At 36.0% G+C, this 19,320-nt stretch overlaps 3 protein-coding genes and 1 pseudogene across 6 annotated transcripts in view; 1 reads left to right on the top strand and 3 right to left on the bottom strand.

Annotated features, from left to right (window-relative positions):
- The window catches only part of Inos (Inositol-3-phosphate synthase), a 30,732-nt gene extending 13,508 nt beyond the window's left edge, over positions 1-17,224 (top strand). For 2 of the 3 annotated variants that reach the window (XM_069057808.1, XM_069057807.1), the window contains exons 2-6: positions 10,607-10,792; positions 11,083-11,511; positions 15,860-16,357; positions 16,413-16,521; positions 16,581-17,224. In XM_069057808.1, the coding sequence (XP_068913909.1) occupies positions 10,685-10,792; positions 11,083-11,511; positions 15,860-16,357; positions 16,413-16,521; positions 16,581-17,017 (1,581 nt within the window). In that variant the 5' untranslated portion in view covers positions 10,607-10,684 and the 3' untranslated portion in view covers positions 17,018-17,224. Of the gene's footprint in view, positions 1-10,471; positions 10,793-11,082; positions 11,512-15,859; positions 16,358-16,412; positions 16,522-16,580 lie in introns of those variants that run through there. The other variant, XM_069057806.1, reaches the window with a different exon arrangement.
- Positions 6-1,590, bottom strand: LOC138138073 (axoneme-associated protein mst101(2)-like). The gene has a single exon (XM_069057809.1). The coding sequence runs from the start codon at positions 1,525-1,527 to the stop codon at positions 10-12; it is 1,518 nt and encodes a 505-aa protein (XP_068913910.1). The 5' UTR covers positions 1,528-1,590; the 3' UTR covers positions 6-9.
- LOC138138078 (zinc finger and BTB domain-containing protein 8A-like) lies at positions 1,991-18,780 on the bottom strand. 2 transcript variants are annotated; one of them, XM_069057815.1, is made up of 6 exons: positions 18,618-18,780; positions 3,306-3,689; positions 3,096-3,252; positions 2,963-3,042; positions 2,610-2,915; positions 1,991-2,558 (listed from the first exon to the last, which is right to left on the bottom strand). In XM_069057815.1, the coding sequence occupies exons 2-6, from the start codon at positions 3,687-3,689 to the stop codon at positions 2,121-2,123; spliced, it is 1,365 nt and encodes a 454-aa protein (XP_068913916.1). In that variant the 5' UTR covers positions 18,618-18,780; the 3' UTR covers positions 1,991-2,120. The 2 variants fall into 2 exon arrangements, with proteins under 2 accessions (XP_068913916.1, XP_068913915.1); XM_069057814.1 differs by lacking the exon at positions 18,618-18,780 and adding an exon at positions 4,228-4,493.
- Positions 14,103-14,221, bottom strand: LOC138139546 (5S ribosomal RNA; annotated as a pseudogene).
- Positions 18,781-19,320: the final 540 nt, after the last annotated feature.

Genomic DNA, 19,320 nt, shown 5'->3' with positions numbered 1-19,320 from the left:
ATCGAATCATTAAAATTTTATAATTTTATTAAGCTTCACAGGCGTGTTCATTTTTATTGGTTCATCCCTTGTACCTAAACTGTCGGGATTATCGTCGCCGGTCATCGCTTCTATTTGGACACTTTGCTGCAGTTGCTCTTGTTGCGCTTGGAATTTGGGACAGTCCTTTTTCAAGTGTGTCACATCACCGCAAACCCTGCAGGCGCCCCCTTTTGGATACAGCCCCCTCGCGTTATCGGGACACTGTCTGGCAATGTGGCCCTGCTCCTGACATATGAAACATTGAGCGTACTTAAATTCCTGGCCTCTCACGACTTTACATTCGAAGTGGGTGTGTTCAGTAGATCCGCATTTAAAACAAATTCCCGTCCCGGACGTTTCAGCGAGTTCTTTACCCAATTCTGGACAATCGGACAAGTTGTGACCGGATTTTCTGCAGTTGAAACATACTTTCTTCTTTTCTCGGGCGAAAGCTTTTTCTGCTTTTCTCCTCTCCAATTTTAAAGTGATTTTTATTTCACTCCTAGGTAAACCCTTGCTGATCATTTGCTTGCGCAACTGATGTATCCTCTCAGCGTCTTCTTTCTTAATGGGAAAACCATCTACATATGCAATATCCACTTCTTTGCCATTGATTATCATTCGGTTCTGGAACTGTTTTCGCCGTTCCGGTTGTTTGCCGTCTTTGACTTTTGGACGCTTTTTTTTGACAGGCTGTGAGTCGGATGTCGATTTCTGCTTCCTTAGGACAGGCTGTGAGTCGGATGTCGATTCCTGCTTCCTTAGGGCAGGCTGTGAGTCAGATGTCGATTCCTGCTTCCTTAGTTTCCTCTTCTCCAGCTGACGCTGCCGTCTTGCTTTCTTCTTTTCAATTTTCTTCAAATCCTCTTCTGTTAAATTTTCTTCTACTTTCTGTGTTTTTTCATTGTTTTCAGATTTCTCCTTGTTCAAATTCTTCTTCACACCACTTTTCTTTGCTAAAACTTTGAGAGATTTCTTCTTTGTACATTTTTCTTCAACCCCTGTCTCATTATCAGGTGTCTCCTGTTCAATTTTCTTCTTTTTACGTTTTTGTTCAAGCCCCAACCCATTCTTAAGTTTTTTCTGTTTATTTTTTGTTAAAACTTCTGTCGATGTATCCTCCACAACTTTTTTATCACCACCAACTTCACCTTCGTCTAATTTGCGTTTAGCCCCACGTTTTTCTGACACCGCCTTATTAGATAACTTCTTTTTTTCACTTGTTACTTGGTCTTGTGTTCCATTACTATTTTTTGCCAATTTTTTCCCATTATTTGTTGGAAATTCTGCCCATTTAATGTTCTTTGTCTGCTCCTTTTCCACGTCCTGAAGAAAAGCTTTGTAATTTTCACTCCTCTGCTTGTCGACCTCTTGTTTCTTCTTAAGATCTCGACCCTCCTCATTTCTTTCTAGTAATTGTTGCTTCATTTCGGCCCATGACGTTGCCTCTTCAGGAACTCTCTCGTTCGAGGCTTTTGACCCCTTCGCACGTGCAAATCGAGTCATTTCACACACGCATCAACAATTCACGCGTTTTCACAAAATCAAATTGAGGTTATGTTGTCAGCGTGTCAAACAATGTCGAATATTTATACCCGTGTGACGTATTAGTTATTACCAACCTAACTAAAATTAAAATTGTGCGTGTAAATATTTTTTCATATTAATCACTTTTTGCAAAGAAATTTGACTATTTCTTTTACTTATTTTTCTTCATTAACTAGGTGAGTATTTTTTTTTATTATTTTGTATTAAATAATTGTGAAAATAAACACTTTCATAATTTTTTGGTTAACTTGTGTAATGATAGTTGTTTTTTAAATATTTTTTCATTAAAACAACGTAAATTTTTAACAAAAGTTACATTTCAAGAAACTCCATTTCCCATTTAGCGTTCTGTCCCAACAAAACATGTTGTTACCAACCGACGTAAAACCAATGATATAAATTCCCTAAATTTTTAAAAATCTTTGGCTTGGAACAATTTTATTGGCAATTATCCACACTAATATAATAAAATAGTGGTAGTAAATGATGATTAACTTCGAGTGTAGCCACTCAGCGTTCTAAATAAATAAATAAATAACCAATTTTTGTGTTTAGTGATTGGCCACGGATATTGTACATTCCCCAATTTTTGCAATTCTATTCTCTAAATCTTTCAAATGTGCCGGACTAGGACTCAACTCTGGTTGCTCTGGTTCTTCTTTGTCGTTTTCTTTCTTTTCAACGTTAGTTTTCTCACTCTCCTCGTTATTATCATCTTTTTCCGTTTTGATCTCTACATACGGTTCTATCATCACCGAATCTTGCAAGGGCATCGTCAGGTACTCCAAATCTCCATACGGTAAATTCGTTATGTCATAATTCTCCCCGTTAACTTCCGTGCGCACCGGATTTAACCGAGGTCTCCCTCTTCCTCTCTTGATCAGAGGTTTTTGAACAACCGGATACTTTCTGGGCCGACCTCGCGGTCGTTTTGGAGGATTTGGCGCATTAGATTCATCGTTGGCTTCACTGCAGACATGTGAAATCACCTGAAGCATAAACAATACATTTCTAATCAAAACAGTAAACTGTCTCCTTACAAAAGGCAGCGGGGGGGATGGAGGTGATCCCACCATCCCATGTGACAACTCCATGTTGTAATCAGTTTCGTAATCGTGTTCGTGCGTTTTTCTGATATGATGTTTCAGTTTGTCATGCCTAGAGAAAGCTTTATCGCATTGGTCACATGCGTAGGGCCTCTCACCAGTATGGACGAGTTGGTGGCGGGTCAGATGGGAGGAACGTTTGAAACTGCTGGGGCAGAGGTCGCATTTAAATTTGCGCTGTTTCTTAGCCCAAGCACTCAGTTTTGGTACTTCTTCGCCACATTTGTTGGGAGAAAGCTCCTGCGAAAAATACATCGAAACATGTGGCATCGTCCAACAAGACTCACCTCTGCATCAGGTGTCCTTTCTGGAGACTCTGAGTTGGTACAATTTTGTATCACATCTTCGGACGTATTAATTACTGTTTCTGCAAAAGAAAAAACATACGTTGCAGGTGTTGTAGTGAATGAAAGCGTCAACCTTTTTTCGCTGTTTCGTTTGTTTCTTTTTCTACGCGTTTGGAGGGAGGAGCTGAGCTCTCGGTTTTACTTTCTACATCCTTGTAATCCACAGCGACTCGTTTTTGTCCTTTGTATCTTGTGTCTCTCCCGTGACTGCTCGTTTCAGTTCGGGGGTTCTATAAAGCGTCGTTCACAAAACGTGGAAGGGTGGAAGAACTAAATCTAGTACCTCTTTATCCGATGGTTTGTCGCTTTCATCGCGTAGGACACCCGATATACCCGAGAGTTGAAACTCTCCAGCCAGTTCGTACAAAGGATTCAACGATTCAGGAAGGACATCCACGTTGCCTTTGTAAATCAACTCGATCAAATCGTGCAGACTTTGATAGGAAACTCCGTGCATTATCAGGATCGGATGGTCTCGGTTGTTTTCGGTGAATATCCTGTGGAAATAGGGACTGCTGGTCGCCAGGATCAGCTTGTGGGCTTTGATGGTACCGTCCTTGCAGCACAAAGTGACGTCAGCAAGTTGCTCGTCGTTGTACAACTTCTTGAACATTTTACTGATGTTTTCCAAGTGCTTGTTGGGGGAAAACTGAACGCTAGACTTCATCTAAAAAGAAAATCAAGTTTAATGTGAAAAGTGTGGGCCACCCCCTTGTGGCCGATACGACCCTGTGCACAGACCGGCCCTGCTCCGGTGATCGACGTGGGAGTTGCAGCCGCGAAGGGACGCGAAACTGAACCTTATTGACTCGGCCTTGAAATGCGTCGGGTGCACTTTTCGAGCATTTTTAAGGCACCAGCTGAGCTGATAACGTTTGGGTGTGAAAGAAAATCGCAACAAAGCGACGACAAAAACAAAAGTGCTACAAAGCGGAAACGAGACACCATTTTCTGGGACGTTTCCGGTGGATTGAATCGTGTCGTTTTATAATAGGAGCTGAGTCGTGTAAAAATCATTATCGGAAAATGCATGCACACAATTATGACAAATTGTTTTATTAATATATTGAAGGAAAAGGCGGTCGGCGGGCGATTTGCGTTTTAATAGAGCGAACGATTAGGCCACGGCCGACATTTTATATACCTAGGCACAAATTTAGAATTGGTCGATTTTTTCGGGGTTATAGTTTTTGTTTGTAATTTACCTTGAGATGAGGAGCCCGTTCGTATTTTCCCAAGTGAAATTTTCTTTTCGGTTTAGTAACGTGCTAACTACACAGCTTTTAACTTGTGACTGCGCCCTTTCTACAAAAGGGGGGCAGAGTATTGATTTATGCCCGCTGTCCCCCTCTTTCAGAAAACCCTTGCGAATTCATTATTAATTCTGGACGGGATATAGGTGCCCGCCCTCAATCTATTTATTTTAATATTTTTTTATTATTTATTTGCGTTTCATATCAAACAATTATTTTCAGCGTGATCTCACCCAATTTTTGTGCAAGCTGAATAATTATTCGCTTGTAAATTAAGTAAATTAGTGGGACATGTTTGATAAATATTTGTTTCAAAAATCCACAAGGTTTACATTTTGTTATATTGTTTACATAATTTAGGTTATGCAAGTTTTTTAAAAATTGTTGAAATGGAGGGTGAATCTACACTATTCCTAGAAAGAATGTCAACTACCCGCACCCCTAACAACCGGTTAATCATCGATCTTCCAAATGCAGTTCTACTATCTCTCCAATAACACAAATTCTTTAGTTAACTACGATTTTTTTTCTTTTTAATTACCTATATTTTATGCATGTGTGTTATCGGTGATTAGCTGCATACCTTTTAGTTTATAAATGTATACTTATATGTACTTATTTTTGATATCTTTCAAAAAAATCTCCTTGTCAAACAAAATGAGTCAGAGTAAATCCAATTTTATCGTAAAAGTAATACTTTGTACTTGTCCAACGGAAAACCAATTACAAGACAATTTTTAATAAAGCAGAAAATATGGATATACAAAATATCACAAATTAAAAAATTTAGAAACGTGTCAAAAGGAAAAACAGGAATTTTTAAATTGACGCATAATATTAACAAAATAAACCCTACTGACGAGTCAAATCACCAGAAAAGCATGCAGATACAGATTTTGACCAAATCAGATGATTTGAAGGGCCCTTAAGGGTCCACCTATCAGTTGCAGTAATAATAATCAACTATCTTATTTCCAAATTAGAATATTCCGAATAAACCTATGTGTATGTATTTTATTTCCATCATATTACTGTGTAATGTTCGTTTCACAATGTAGAAGCAACCCTCATATTTACCAGATGTAGCTCCCAGTGAATGGTATTGTTTATTCCTCAAAATTAAAAGAACCCTTTCCTGATACATTTTTTTCCGAAGATGAAGCAGTGATATCAATGACTCGTCGTTGTCCAGCTTTTTGCTGATGTTTTCCATTTCGGCATTGTTCTACCAAACGTAGGTATTAAGGTATTAAGTGACAATGTTGAGAAATACAATTGTTTAGATTTCCAAAGCTTTTGTTTCTATGTGAGAGACAATAAATGACGAACCACACCCTCGTATGTTTCTCGAACATTCCTGACAGTGGTTATTATCGATTAAATTTAATTAAGTAGGTACAGACATCTTGATTAGAATCCTGTACAAGTATATTCATCATTTCGACATCTTCTGTATTTAAAAAACGTCTAGTACAATTTGACGCCCTTACACGTACCAAGAATCGCACCATATGGGAAAAATTTTTATTGATTGATTCATCAAAAATTTTACTGCGGTAACCGTCGCAATTTTTAAATGTCTAAAAGCGTGGCCAAAGTTATCACTTTGATATTTTTTCAATTCCGGAAATATTGTTGAATATATCGAAAAAAGTTGGAGTTATTATAAATGATTGTAGTCCAAGTAGGCGTAAAAACTGAATGTAAAATTTATGGTTGTCGCTCCAAATAAAAAACATCAAAATGATGTGAATAAGCGTATTGGGTGCAAACAACTCAATATTTTTAGAATTGGTTGCAAAACAACTCAACATTGTTAGATTCAATTGTTAATTTAAACAAAATAAATAAAATTCCCATCACCGCAGTTTTCACTTAAAAAATGACAGTGACAGCGACAAAAATTGACAGTTCACATGAAAGCGGCAAAAATTTCATAACAGGGGCATGGCCTGCTTCGACTACAATTATTTATAATTAATAACCCTGTACAAGAGTGAAACAACTTCACACTTCAGTTTTACGTTAAAAAGCTTGATACCATATCGTTTCGTTTTTGTTTGAAATCTCTATTTGCCCTGGTTCAATACGTCCGTATTGTGTTCAAAAAAGCAGAGAAATTAGGAATTTTCTCCGAACTAGTCAAATTTTGGAATGCATTTTCATTTAGTAAATGCATCGTACAGTTCGAGACACGTAATTTCGGGCATCAGTGTTAATATACTGGCAAAAAATGTAAAATAGACTTTAGATTATTAACCTCAATGATTGACATGCGACTGACGTGAATAGAAAATAAATTTCAAAATTTGACTTTTGAATGTCACGTTGACAATAAAGAGTGATTTACACCGCAATTTTTTGAAGTGACAGAAAAATGATGACCGAAATTCTGTGTTCCCTAACTGTACATTAAAAGTACTCAGCAAAAAAATTACAACGTAGGTATAAGAAATATCAAAAATTGTCGGAAGCGGAAACATTTTGCGGATCGTAATTATTAAAGCTAATCTTTAGATTCTAATTTTAAATGATATTGAAGTGTAAAAGTACGGGGGTCATTCGAAAAGTTCATGATCTGATGTGGGATTATTACATACAGATGTCCCAGAACTCTCTCCTCAGAGAAAAAAGGAAAAATCTCTAAAAAGGACAAATAAATAATCCCAAAAAAAAGTGGTCTCCCATATGCCGTTTCATATTTTCAAACGCATTTTCCAAAATCTAAACAATTACAGTGTTTTTGAGTATTCAACCGGAAAATTAGAAAATGCTTTTCGAAAATTTTCAACTCAAGCTTGTATGGAATATTTCCATTCACCATTTTCCTGTCGTTCAGCGTTCTTAAAATAACTCTTTATAAGAAAAATTGTATGTTCTATCTAAAGTAAACATTTTGAAGCGTCACTTTGACAATGTAAATGAAGCTGTCAGCAGTCAATGTTGCCAATCTAATTTCAAAATCATAGCCTACTCTAATTATAAATTTAAATGATCGCACGGTAAAATAATACAAATAATCAAGAAGGACTATTTGAGTAAATTTTATGAATTTTATTTTTAAATGGTACAAATGGAGTGAGTAACTTCCGGTTGTTAAGCTTGCTGGTGAAGCTATTCGAGAGCCTAAAAAGAAGAGTTAATTTATGTTTATAGCAAAATGGCGGACACTCCGAGCATTGCATTTAGTTAATTTTTAGATCGTTGTTCTGTATTTTGTTGGAGTTTGGCAATTTTACCCCTTGGTGTTGCCATGTGTTGTGTTACATAGTAAGCACATAATAACAAACAATTGTATTTTTAACGAGTTGTCATAATAAAGAATTTCGTGTTCGCTGAACCTGTATTTCTGATTCACTGAAACTCTCACATATTTCAAGTTTAATTTCTTTTTACCGTTAATTTTTACTCTTATAACCTACCATTTTATTGCTGATGATGTTACGTCGGATATTTGTCAAAAAAAAAAAACATCCGGTTGCAGTGTTGCAAATAGCCGAATAAAAAATGTTCTTCGGTAATTCACACAGTCCTCGATCACCGCGTGTAACGTATATACATAGTCGATTTTTTAATCAAAGAACCACGACCTGTTGATTTAGGTTTGCAAATATAAAATTTTACTAAATTTAGGGAATTTAATAATATCTATTGGCTATACCAGCCAACATGTGTCATTTTTAATGTCCTTAAAAATACGCAAACTCCCAGCTAAAATTTGAACGTGTTATTAAAAATGCCTCACAAAGGAAGACATTTATTAATCTCTCAAGTTAGTTGTTATTAGTTGTTATTAACTTTATTAACATGCTGCGCTCTAATAACCTCAATTTTTATATCATGAGATTTTTCACCCTATGTCAAAAGTGTACAATGTTGTCAGCTCTATTTCGGGTGTAAATTGCGGTGTTGTGGTTCTTTGATTAAAAAATAAACTATATGTACAATTTTGACAGAATCACTGTTTAATTCTGAACGAAATTTACTTTCGAATTCATGCCATTCATAGAAGAATTTCCCTTATTTCCGAATTTTTGTATCTATAAAAATGGCATTACTAACATAACTGTCAGATGTAAAATGTGACTTTTATTGCCAACGTAAATTTAAAAAAAAAACATAATTTCATAGCTTTTTAAAGGATAGAAATATTCGATCAAATGATAGTTATTTTGCTGAAAAAGGCTAGGGTGGAACAAAAACAAAGGAGAATCAAAGTACACATGTAATTTAAAAAAAAACATCAATTGTTATGAATTGTCGTGTAGTTTTCAAATGAGAAATGACTCTCGTAGATGAAGATAATTCTGTGGCGGTCGTGAAAAAGTAGGTAAGTCGAAAATGTTAATTTTTCAGGGCAACGATTCAAAATTCCACATCATTCCTAAAATCCTGTAATTAAATAGAAACTTCTTTCTACGGAGTGATCAAGAATGACTGAGTCTGTTGGTAACAATGAAATTTGGCAAATTTAAAATTTACCAACGAAGGTTAATTTTTGTAATAGTATAAACCTAACCTGCATAACCAAGAATGTTTTTAATGTCATCTCAAGTTAAAAAATCCGGTCAGTGCGTGGTCAGTGCCAATTACTGGACAAAAATCACCAGTATTTTCAATTGTTTCATTGCCAACAGACTCAGTCATTGTTGATCACGCTGTACCTGTACTTGCTTTCAATATAAGTAAATTTTAAACTGTGAAAATCTGAATTATTTAATTCCATGATTTATTATTAAGGTGTAAACATTGTTAACTCATTTTTGAAATTATTTGACTTACCTACTTTTTCACGACCGCCACAGAATTTACAGAGACAGTTTGTTACTATACCGGGTTTCTTTTAATGATTGAGACCAATTTAGTGGGTTGGCACTCCCGAATAATTGGTACGCCTAATCTTTTGTCAGAGTTGTCTGTTGATTTGCTTTCTAGGTTGAGATTCTATTTGAATTTGTTAGTCAAGTGTACAAACATAAAGTCGTAAATGTGTTGCCAACCGAACAGAAATAATTTCAATTATTAAAAGTCACTAGATATAAAAAGAAGAAATGAATTACCACACAACTTTTGCAGTATTCCCTCGACTTTATTACTCGTAATTAGTTTGAACATGTGCAAAGAAACAACCAGTTAAACGTCGGGTATTTGAACCACTAATTACGTAAGATTCATAAAGTCAGTCATCATCAATGTAAATATGTAATTAATGTCTGCCTATATCGAAGACTGCAATGTAGATAAATTAAAAATTGCGGCCAATTTTGAACACCGATTAAGTGCATAAAAAGCTTTCGTCATTTACTTAAAAGCAGTTAACTAATTATGTAGTGGGTTTAAGAACCCTCCTTCAAAAAAAAAAGAAAAATATTGCAAAATTGACAGCATTCCCTTAGGAACTTCTATTAATGATAATTAACCCGAAAATACGTACTGTCACGAGCTATAAATTTTGGTCGTCAATGTCATTTCAAAATTTGGTTAGATTGTCACAAATTGAAAAATTTTCCCTGCCTGATTATGCCTATGCCAACAAAGTGTCAAAAAATGACAATTAATGTCATACAACATGATGATAGGTTATGATACATATTTACGACTGTTTTACAATGGAGCATTTTCGATTGCGTCAAAGAATGACCTTGACGACCAAAATTTATTGCTCGCGACTGTACATTTCTTGCAATTATTTTCTGCAATTTCGTAAGGTATTGCAGACACTCTAATTATGATTATGTTGTTTCAGTATCAGCAACTCTTTTATCATCATTATCATTAAACTCTTTATTATTTTGAGGTAATACTTTAATCTGTGCCAGTTTTATAACTTCATAAAAATTGATGTGACTAATTTGTTCACTTTTTCGTAATCAGACCAAACTTCAACTTTGCAGCATCTCTGGTTTGTGTCTCTTATCACAATTCCAGGTTTCGTATCATTCTTCCCGAAGGGTGATAAGTGATAACTGATATTTTATGTGATTCCATTCTTTGAAATCTCTTAGACACACACACATGACTCAACTGTGTCATATCACGACTATTTGCTTATGTTTCGCAGTCTCGTTTATGCAAATAAAGACGGGGATTAGACTTTGGCCGTTGAATCAGGAGATTAACGCTTTGCCCAAAAATTCGACAGCCACAAATTACTTTTGCAATTCAAAAATACATTGTATATTTTGTCATATGAGTCAATAAATTGGAAAATAAACTGCGCCGTCGGCGGTGCTGTGCAGCCAACGCGGGCTTTGAACAACTCGTGTTCTCAGTACACGCTGAAACGACGGTGCTTGCGGAAGCTCGACGCTACAGGTTTTTTCTTTTGCAGTCGAATAATCGAATTCGCGACCAACAATCAACGGGAACTGCTCTTCGGAAGTTTTTTGTGTTTTGACCGAGAAAAATTATGGACATCGTCGTCAACAGTCCCAACGTGAAATATGCAGAAAACCACATCGAAACCAACTACGAATACTTGTACACCAAAGCGGAAAAGCTGGGGACCAAGATCGAGGTAAGACAGCCAAAATTCGGAGTCCAATCGGGGGCCTGAGAAGGAGCGGGTGAATCATTTCCCGGCGTGGAATTTTCCAGATGAGCCGGGCTCGGAAAATCAATACTCCACATCAGCTGTTTCTAGAATATTTTAGAATATTAAGTGGAAATATTTTGATGGGCCACGCCCACGTGTTCGATTTTTGTCGATGGTTTTGATTGAACGAGTCGATTGTGTTCAAGGGCGTCGCATTTCGGCCACCACGTGGTTCTGTGCCAAGTTCAAGGTAACATCTGGTGTGTCTCTAGGTCACCCCCGTCACCGAGCATCTGGTGATCCGCACGCACACTAAGGTCCCCCGATTAGGGGTGATGCTGGTTGGATGGGGCGGCAACAACGGGAGCACCTTCACTGCTGCTATTTTGGCCAACAAGGAAGGGTTGTCGTGGCCTACGCGTCGCGGGGTGCAAAAAGCGAACTGGTACGGGTCCATCACCCAAGCCAGTACGGTCAGGCTTGGAGGTGATGTCTTCGTCCCGTTGGGGAAGTTGTTGCCGACGGTCCACCCGGATGATTTGGTGATTGACGGGTGGGACATCAATTCGGCCAATTTGGCAGAGGCGATGGAACGGGCTCAAGTTTTGGAACCGGGGTTGCAGCAGCAGCTGAGGGCGAAGATGGCGCTCATGAAGCCAAGGCCCTCGATCTACGACGAGGACTTCATCGCCGCTAATCAGGTTTGTTTTGATGTATTATGGGAGGTACTTGCTTCTGATAATGAAGTCGATTTTCGTATATAAAATAATAAAAAAGAACTATTGTTTTACTAAGTGAAAGTCGTCAAAATAAGACTTTTTCAAGTACGTCACCAGACGTCATTAACTCCATCCCCAACAGCTGATACTGGGCAAAGTGTTTTTGAGTGTTTTATGAAACCAATATACCTAACAAGTGCTCTAACTATTTGACGTTATTAAGCATAATTTTTTTGCTAGCGGGGTATGAGAGGGCTGTTGAGACTTAAGATCTTCTCAGTTAGGGATTATCCCAAAAATGTTTCTTTTATTTTTGCTGAGTAATTTTTTATACAGGGTTATTCTAAATGATTGTAGTCGAAGTAGGCGTGAAAACTGAATGTAAAATTTATGGTTGCCGCTCCACATAAAAAAATCATCAAAATGATGTGTTAAATTGGGTGCAAAACAACTCAATATTTTTAAAATTGATTGTAGAACAACTCAATATTTCTGGATTCAATCGTTAATTTAACAAAAATAAATAAAATCCTCATCAGCGCACTTTTCACCTAAAAAATGACAGTGACAGCGACACAACTGACAGTTCACATGAAAGCGGCAAAAACGTAATAACATGGGCATGGCCTACTTCGACTACAATCATTTAGAATAACCCTGTATTTTTTCTGCGCTTAGATTACCTATAATTGTGGCATCAAAGATTCCCGCTGCTTCATAATCACAAAAATATCTCTGCTTCTTCTATCTCAAACTCGAGAAAACGAAAAATACTTTTTATCGCTTTTTCTCTTGCTTCTGTTGATGCAACAAAAAAAGACACAAAATTCACATTCTTCGACAAATTGCTGAACTAAAATAAAACGTAACAATTTGTTACGACACTTTTTTAACCAGAAATGCCTAGTATAACGTGTAAAATTGCTATTTTGAAAACAACATAACCTCAAAAAAGTGATGTATTTTGAAATGCTCTGCTACTACAATAAGAATAAATCACCTTAATTTAAAACTACCGTGCGATCCAAAAAACAATCATTGAGTTGGCAGCCCTGGTTTCAATATTGCTGGTTTTTAGTTATTTAATAGAGAAACTTGAGGGTTTTCAAATACAGCAATGTTTAATTTAGCGCTGCCAGCTGAACCACGAGAGAACCTTCAATCGCAATAGGCGATAGTAATGGCTTCCTCAATTTTTTTCGATCGTTACGATATTTCCACTTAACACGCACCGAAATATTCACAAAAACATTTTCCGTTGTCTTTAACATTAGAGAAAATGTATAGTGAAAATGTATCGTTCACATGAACTATAAACACAGAAAAACATTACTATCCCATAAGGACAAAAATAAAAATTGCCACGTGGGGTATGACGTCACACGAAAATGACGTATTGTGTTTATGGTAGTAAAATCAGATTTGGTGGCAAAAGGCAAAACCAGAAGTTATTAAAGTCATAGAAATAACTTGTCAGTGTCAGTTTTTTTCATAGAAGTTCGTGAATATGAAAACAGAAGAATTTTACACGTTAGAGCACGTCCAATTGATATGCACTATAATATCAATGAGGAGTATTGAACGAATATTGTAGGACCGAAAATCTTCAGCTTCAATTAATACTGGAATTTTTCCTGTAAAATCGCCTTAAAAAAAAACTAAACAGTACCTAATTCCTTTAGGAGCATATGAATTTGATGATTTAATTAGTTATTTACTGTAGGAGTGAGGAAGGCAAAGCTTTCGTTCACTCGCGTGCAATTCAAGTGAACGAAAGTGGCCTTACTCTCGAGTGTTGTATTTAGTTTTGTTCGATCCCTCCTTGGAAAGTGAGTCAGTAATTCAAAATTTTAAATACAGTTGGTTGCAAAAAAAAAACGGGAACTGTCAGAATAAAATTGACACATTTTTACAACTTTTCCATAGTGTGAAACCTTACGAGAGATAGGTTATTTGATATATATTGTCAAGTAGACAATTAATTGACAAATGGACAAAACCAAATTTATATTAGGAAAATTTTCGTTTCCCGTTTCTTTTTGCAACCAACTGTACATAAAAGTAAATCACATTTTTGGACTAAAATATCAAAATTACGTTATCAGAAAGAATTGGAAAAGTTTACGAGTGAATAAAAACCAGTGAGTGAAAGACTGAGCAAAAAACGATAAGCGAAAGTGAAGTGAACGAAAGAGAAACTTTCACCCACTGATACATAACTATGGATACAGACTCACTTTCTAGGGAAGTATCGAACAAAAACATTATAAAACATGATCGTGCACTGAAGCAAAAATGTAGTATTTTTTCTACTCCAACATCAATAGATATTCTCGTGTTTTGAGACTAAAAAGATGGTACTTTGGAGTTGAAAGTAAGATTGATTTTGATGTAATTATAGTGATGTGAAATACAATCGCAAAATTAGAGTAATTATTTATTTTTTGTGTCTATTTTCCCCCACCTATTCCGACGTCCATGTTTTGACAATGATAAGTGATCACTTATTTTTGTGACATAAATCAACTTTTGTTTTCGCTACCAAATTTGAATTTCGCAATAAAGCAATAAAAAAACAACAGCACGCGGTGTTCCTATGTGGTCACCCATCACAGTACTGGACGCGCCCGACATTGCTTGACTTCAGTGATCGAACGGGAACTGGTATAGCCAATGTGGTGTGGCTGTTGCTTATGAGAATTGTTACTTTCATTGGTAATCAATTGTAAAAAATGCATATACAGGGTTATTATAAAAAATTTAACATCGTAGGTGGTTATGCGTTATACCGTGCCTTCAAATAAATAAGGAATTAGAGTAGGCTTTGATTTTATTATGAAGTTGGCAACATGGAATTTTTAAAGGCACGTCAGTGATCTTGGACAGCACAATACACGTGTTTAATCGTCTATTACCAACCGTTAATAGACAAAAATATAAATCACAGCCTACTCTAATTCCAAATTTATTCGAAGGCACGGTACTTGAGGTGTGCCGCTACGCCAACTAGATGGTAGAAATATTTATAATAACCCCTGTACATAATCGCACATAATGTGAGTGTTTTTTAAGCTTCTTGATATTTAGAGAAAACGAAATCACGAGGAAAACGGTACATAACGTTTTTTGCAGAAAATTCAAATCAAAACTTTTTGTTTCACGACGAGAAAAAACAAACTGTAATCACTTCCCACGCCTCAACTATTAACATGAGACATGCCGTCGGAATTTTTCTGTAGAGAATACTTTGTTAACAATAACAATCAAACTAAATGTTCAAAGGGATTGCAGTTTTCTTGACAGGACGCTAATCCTTTTTACATCTAAAAGTGATTAAAAGAAAAACAAATCAGAGGAGGCGTTGCAAATTATTATCGGTCATGTCGTAGCGGAATCCTATGCAAATAAGCATGGGCGTAGACAATTTGTGGTCTCAAACGCTATTTTATATTAAATCATACCTCATGAATTTTAGACGTTGGAATTATAATTGTGCATTTTATTATTATTATTATATGTTAATGGAGCAAATTATTGCCAAACGCGATGCCACTGATAGATTTTTCGCGGTAATGTCAAAGAAACGTCAATGATGTGTTCTTGTTAACCTAGAAAATAATTTTTCGATTTCGGCAATGTTTATAGACGTTTTCTGTAATTGTAAGCAACAAAGCAACAATTATCCAAGAATAAGGAATAAAATGAGTTTTACCGTTATTGAAGATAAATCATTAATTATTATTGATGATTAATTCAGTTTTTATAGATTTTTCGAGAGGTAGGCAACCAATAAAACAACTGTACATTGCATATACAGGGTGTAACAGAAAAAAATGCATTTATTTTGACTGGTAATAGGATTCATCTACTACAATTTTTCTAAATAATGTCTTTTCGAAAACAAATTCTGAAGGGTTTTAAAAATTAATCTAATCTATGGAATGAATTTAATCTAACTACATTTAATAAAGAAAAAAAAACAAGGAAGTAACAAAAAACAAACGAAAGTGAAACCTTTTTATTCATGAAGCGCAATTGTAACTTCTCATGACATTCAAGAAAAACAGCAGTAATAAAAAAAAAAAAAAACGAAAGTGACACTATTGTATTCATCAAGTTCAATACGAAGGAAATAAAAACATTCAGTTTTTACGATTCCTGTTTAAGAAAGTTTTCAGATTTATAAAATTGCACTCCGTATACATTTGCGTATGAGTCAATCTAAGACGAACTTTTCCGATAAAACAAAAGACGAGGTAGCACTCTTGACTTTTTTCTTTTTGATCACTCGATATTGTGTAATATTCGAATGCGAATATGTGAATTTCAGGCCAGCCGCGCCAATAACGTAATCAAAGGAACCAAACTGGAGCAGATCCAGCAACTCTGCAAAGACATCGAAAACTTCAAAAAGAAATCCAACGTGGACGACGTCATAATCCTGTGGACTGCGAACACGGAACGCTTCTGCGACGTCCTGGAAGGCGTCAACGACACTTACGCCAACCTGAAACTCGCGATTTCCTCGAACCACCCTGAAATCTCCCCGTCGACCCTCTTCGCCTACGCCGCTATTTCCATGAAATGCACCTACCTCAACGGATCCCCCCAGAACACCTTCGTACCAGGGATACTCGAGATGGCCGACAAGTGTAACGTTTTCATCGCCGGGGACGATTTCAAATCGGGCCAGACCAAAATCAAGAGCGTCTTGGTGGATTTCTTGGTCAGCGCCGGCATCAAACCGACCAGTATTGTCAGTTATAACCATCTGGGCAACAATGACGGGAAGAATCTCTCTGCACCGAAACAGTTTCGATCGAAAGAGGTAAACGCAAAGAATCGCGCAGCGAAATCTTGTAATGCGATGTTTTCATTTAAAGATATCCAAGAGTAACGTCGTCGACGACGTGGTCCACTCTAACGAGATTTTGTACAAACCAGGGGAAAAACCGGATCACGTGGTCGTAATCAAATACGTACCGTACGTCGGTGAGTAGACTCGATGCGCGCTTGTCTCGGAACTTGCCTTCAAATTTTTTTTTACTCAGGTGACTCCAAGCGTGCCCTGGACGAGTACACTTCAGAGATAATGATGGGAGGGGTCAACACCATCGTGGTCCACAACACTTGCGAGGATTCCCTCCTGGCCACACCGATCATCCTGGACCTGATCATCCTGGCCGAGCTGTGCTCCAGGATCCAGATGAAGAGGCAAGGTGACAGCGACAGAGAGTTTGTCGGTTTCCACAGCGTCCTTTCTCTTTTGAGTTATCTGTGCAAAGCACCCCTGGTGCCTCCAGGCACTCCGGTGGTCAACGCCCTCTTCAGACAAAGAGCTTGCATTGAGAATGTGATGAAAGCGTGCATAGGGCTCCCGCCAGATTCCAACATGTTACTCGAAGGGAAAGTGCCGTTTTTGATGGGGGAGGACGTGGACTGCGAGCCGCACAAGAAAAAGATCAAAATCCAAAATGGGCGTCATTAAGTTCGTTGTTTGTTCATTCTTCTGTTTCTTTAGTTCAATTCGAACATATCGATGATTTGATTAAAATGTTGATGTGTTAATGTTTTACTTGACGTTGTTGAAAAAAATCTGATAGGCTGTACACAGAGTTAAATTTTATTACTCGTATGTGATAATAAAAGTGTTTTACTTTTGTACCTTTCACATTAATAAAAATGTATTGCTTGATGTGGTTTTATTTAAATTTGTCAAATATAGAAAAAAATGTAAATGTTAGCCATCAAGGTCGGTGTTGCGTGTCACATTGACGGTGGCGCCCTCACGAGAACTATCGAAACGCATGGAACCGAAAGTACATAATATTATAATTATGACTAGGTATAATACAACAAATTAAATATAACCTTGATACTAAGCGCTTTGTTTGCTTTTACAGTTCACCCATTCCTTTACCATATGGTTCATAATCTTTTGCCCAATAAAATAAGGAAATTATCTGCCATGTTTACACAAGCCCATGCTATTTTTATAAATCGCCACTCGTAAAAGCATATCTCGTAGATCGAAACCAACCGAACATAAAAAGTACCTTTGATTGAGACTTGCGAATATCAGAAAACTAAAACATCTGATGTTGATCAACACTTGATTCAAGACATCATTGGCAACTTGGACATTAACAAAAACAAACCGTAGTGGAAACAATTGACTAAAAGTGCACAACAATAAATATAGATTAGTCATTGTGAGTATTCTTAAATGTTTGATACACTTTTGCTTTTAATTTTATATATCTACTCATACTTAATTAATTTGTGGTGCGATTATTGATTAACCTTAAAATAGAAGTTAATCAGACTTAGGGCCAGTTTATAGAATGAGAATTAAATATTTAATTCGAATTACATTTTAATGCGCGATTAACCCATGAGTCCGAAACTTCGATTGGTTCAATCTGATCACGTGTTCAGTTAATCTCGCATTTGATTACAATTAACTTAATTTCGCTTCTATAAACTGGCCCTTAATGAATGTGAAGTTCAGCGCAAGTAATGAATGCATTAAAGATGAATTTAATGAATATGTAATAAAAAGACAAGCACGAAATCTTTTTAAAAACTCGTTCAACTTTTGTCATAATGCCGTAATATGTTGTTGCAGTTGTTTGATAAGTTATCTACAGTTGAATTGATGTTTGGTTACCCAAATTATGTCAAAACGCTTCATATTGTGCTGATAACGTAATAAAATATGTAACTAGCAAAATGTTTGAATAGCTAACTTAAACTAAAAAAATGTTTTAAAAATGAGCTCAAGTGAGATACATTAGTAAATGTATTTAATTTTTTTTTGTAATTTTGGGTTAATAGTTGTGTAAAATTTACTGACAGTGTTAATAACTAGACGAGATAACTTAACTAGTTTTTTTAAACAATAGCTAGGTATTGACATACTTAATTCTATTTGGAATTTGATGTTATGCATATTGGGTTTCTTTTAACAAATTTGTAGCTCACCATGAGTTAATTTAGGTGACCAGTTTTTAAGCTATGCAATTTTGAAAACGGGCGAAATTTTCAAATTGTAAGAAATCACTTTTACTGACAAAGAAAAAACTTACCGCAAAGATGTTTTTCTTTTGACACTCGAATATCGATTGAGGTGTTAAAATATCTATGTTCCAATAAAGCAGATAAATTTTGGTGCCTGTTGACTGCTTTTAAAACGTCACAATCACGTTTACAAAATACCATGTCACTAAACGATGGAAGCAAATTGAATGAATTGGCATGCCTGATACCTCGATTTTTTTTTTAAGTTAGGGTTTTGGAAGTTAAGTATTTTTGTGAATAATCGCCATAAACGTTTACAAAAAATAGTGAAAACAAATTGCACCAACGTGAATTAATTTTCATTTTGTTTAATAGTAAAAACTCTTTTTGAAAATAAAGCGTGATAACAGCTTTGTTTTATTTGACTTTTGATTTGACATTTGTATTTGAATTTGTCAACATAAAAATTAAAATATATCACCAACCCAACAAAAAATAAAATGTTTGCAGTCTACTTGGAATTTGCGAAGTTTTTCTCTATTGTTATACCAAACTGCCAACCCAAAAGATCTTTATTAAATCTAATACCTAATAATTTCCATTAAATCCTAATTCAAAGTTTGCGAACTTTGAATTTGTTTCCGTAAACAAGTAAAACCCATTTAATACGCTCCCCGAAAAAACTCTCTTGTATTATTTGAAAATTTCGTAATTAAAAATGTGTTTACTGTCAACGTATTATCCGTGTCAAAACTAAAAAAACCACCACTG

This window comes from Tenebrio molitor, chromosome 9 (genome assembly GCF_963966145.1).
Source record: "Tenebrio molitor chromosome 9, icTenMoli1.1, whole genome shotgun sequence".
Taxonomy (NCBI): domain Eukaryota; kingdom Metazoa; phylum Arthropoda; class Insecta; order Coleoptera; family Tenebrionidae; genus Tenebrio; species Tenebrio molitor.
This window is presented reverse-complemented; position numbering and strand designations above follow the sequence as displayed.

What these genes read in the sequence shown, in the direction of transcription:
- LOC138138078 (XM_069057815.1), bottom strand. Translation starts at nt 3,689, where the DNA reads ATGAAGTCTAGCGTTCAGTTTTCCCCCAACAAGCACTTGGAAAACATC. An exon ending in AAAGGACACCTGATGCAGAG is followed by an intron (nt 2,916 to 2,962) that starts GTGAGTCTTGTT and finishes TATTTTTCGCAG; the next exon opens with GAGCTTTCTCCCAACAAATG. An exon ending in CATCCCCCCCGCTGCCTTTT is followed by an intron (nt 2,559 to 2,609) that starts GTAAGGAGACAG and finishes TTTATGCTTCAG; the next exon opens with GTGATTTCACATGTCTGCAG.
- LOC138138073 (XM_069057809.1), bottom strand. Translation starts at nt 1,527, where the DNA reads ATGACTCGATTTGCACGTGCGAAGGGGTCAAAAGCCTCGAACGAGAGA.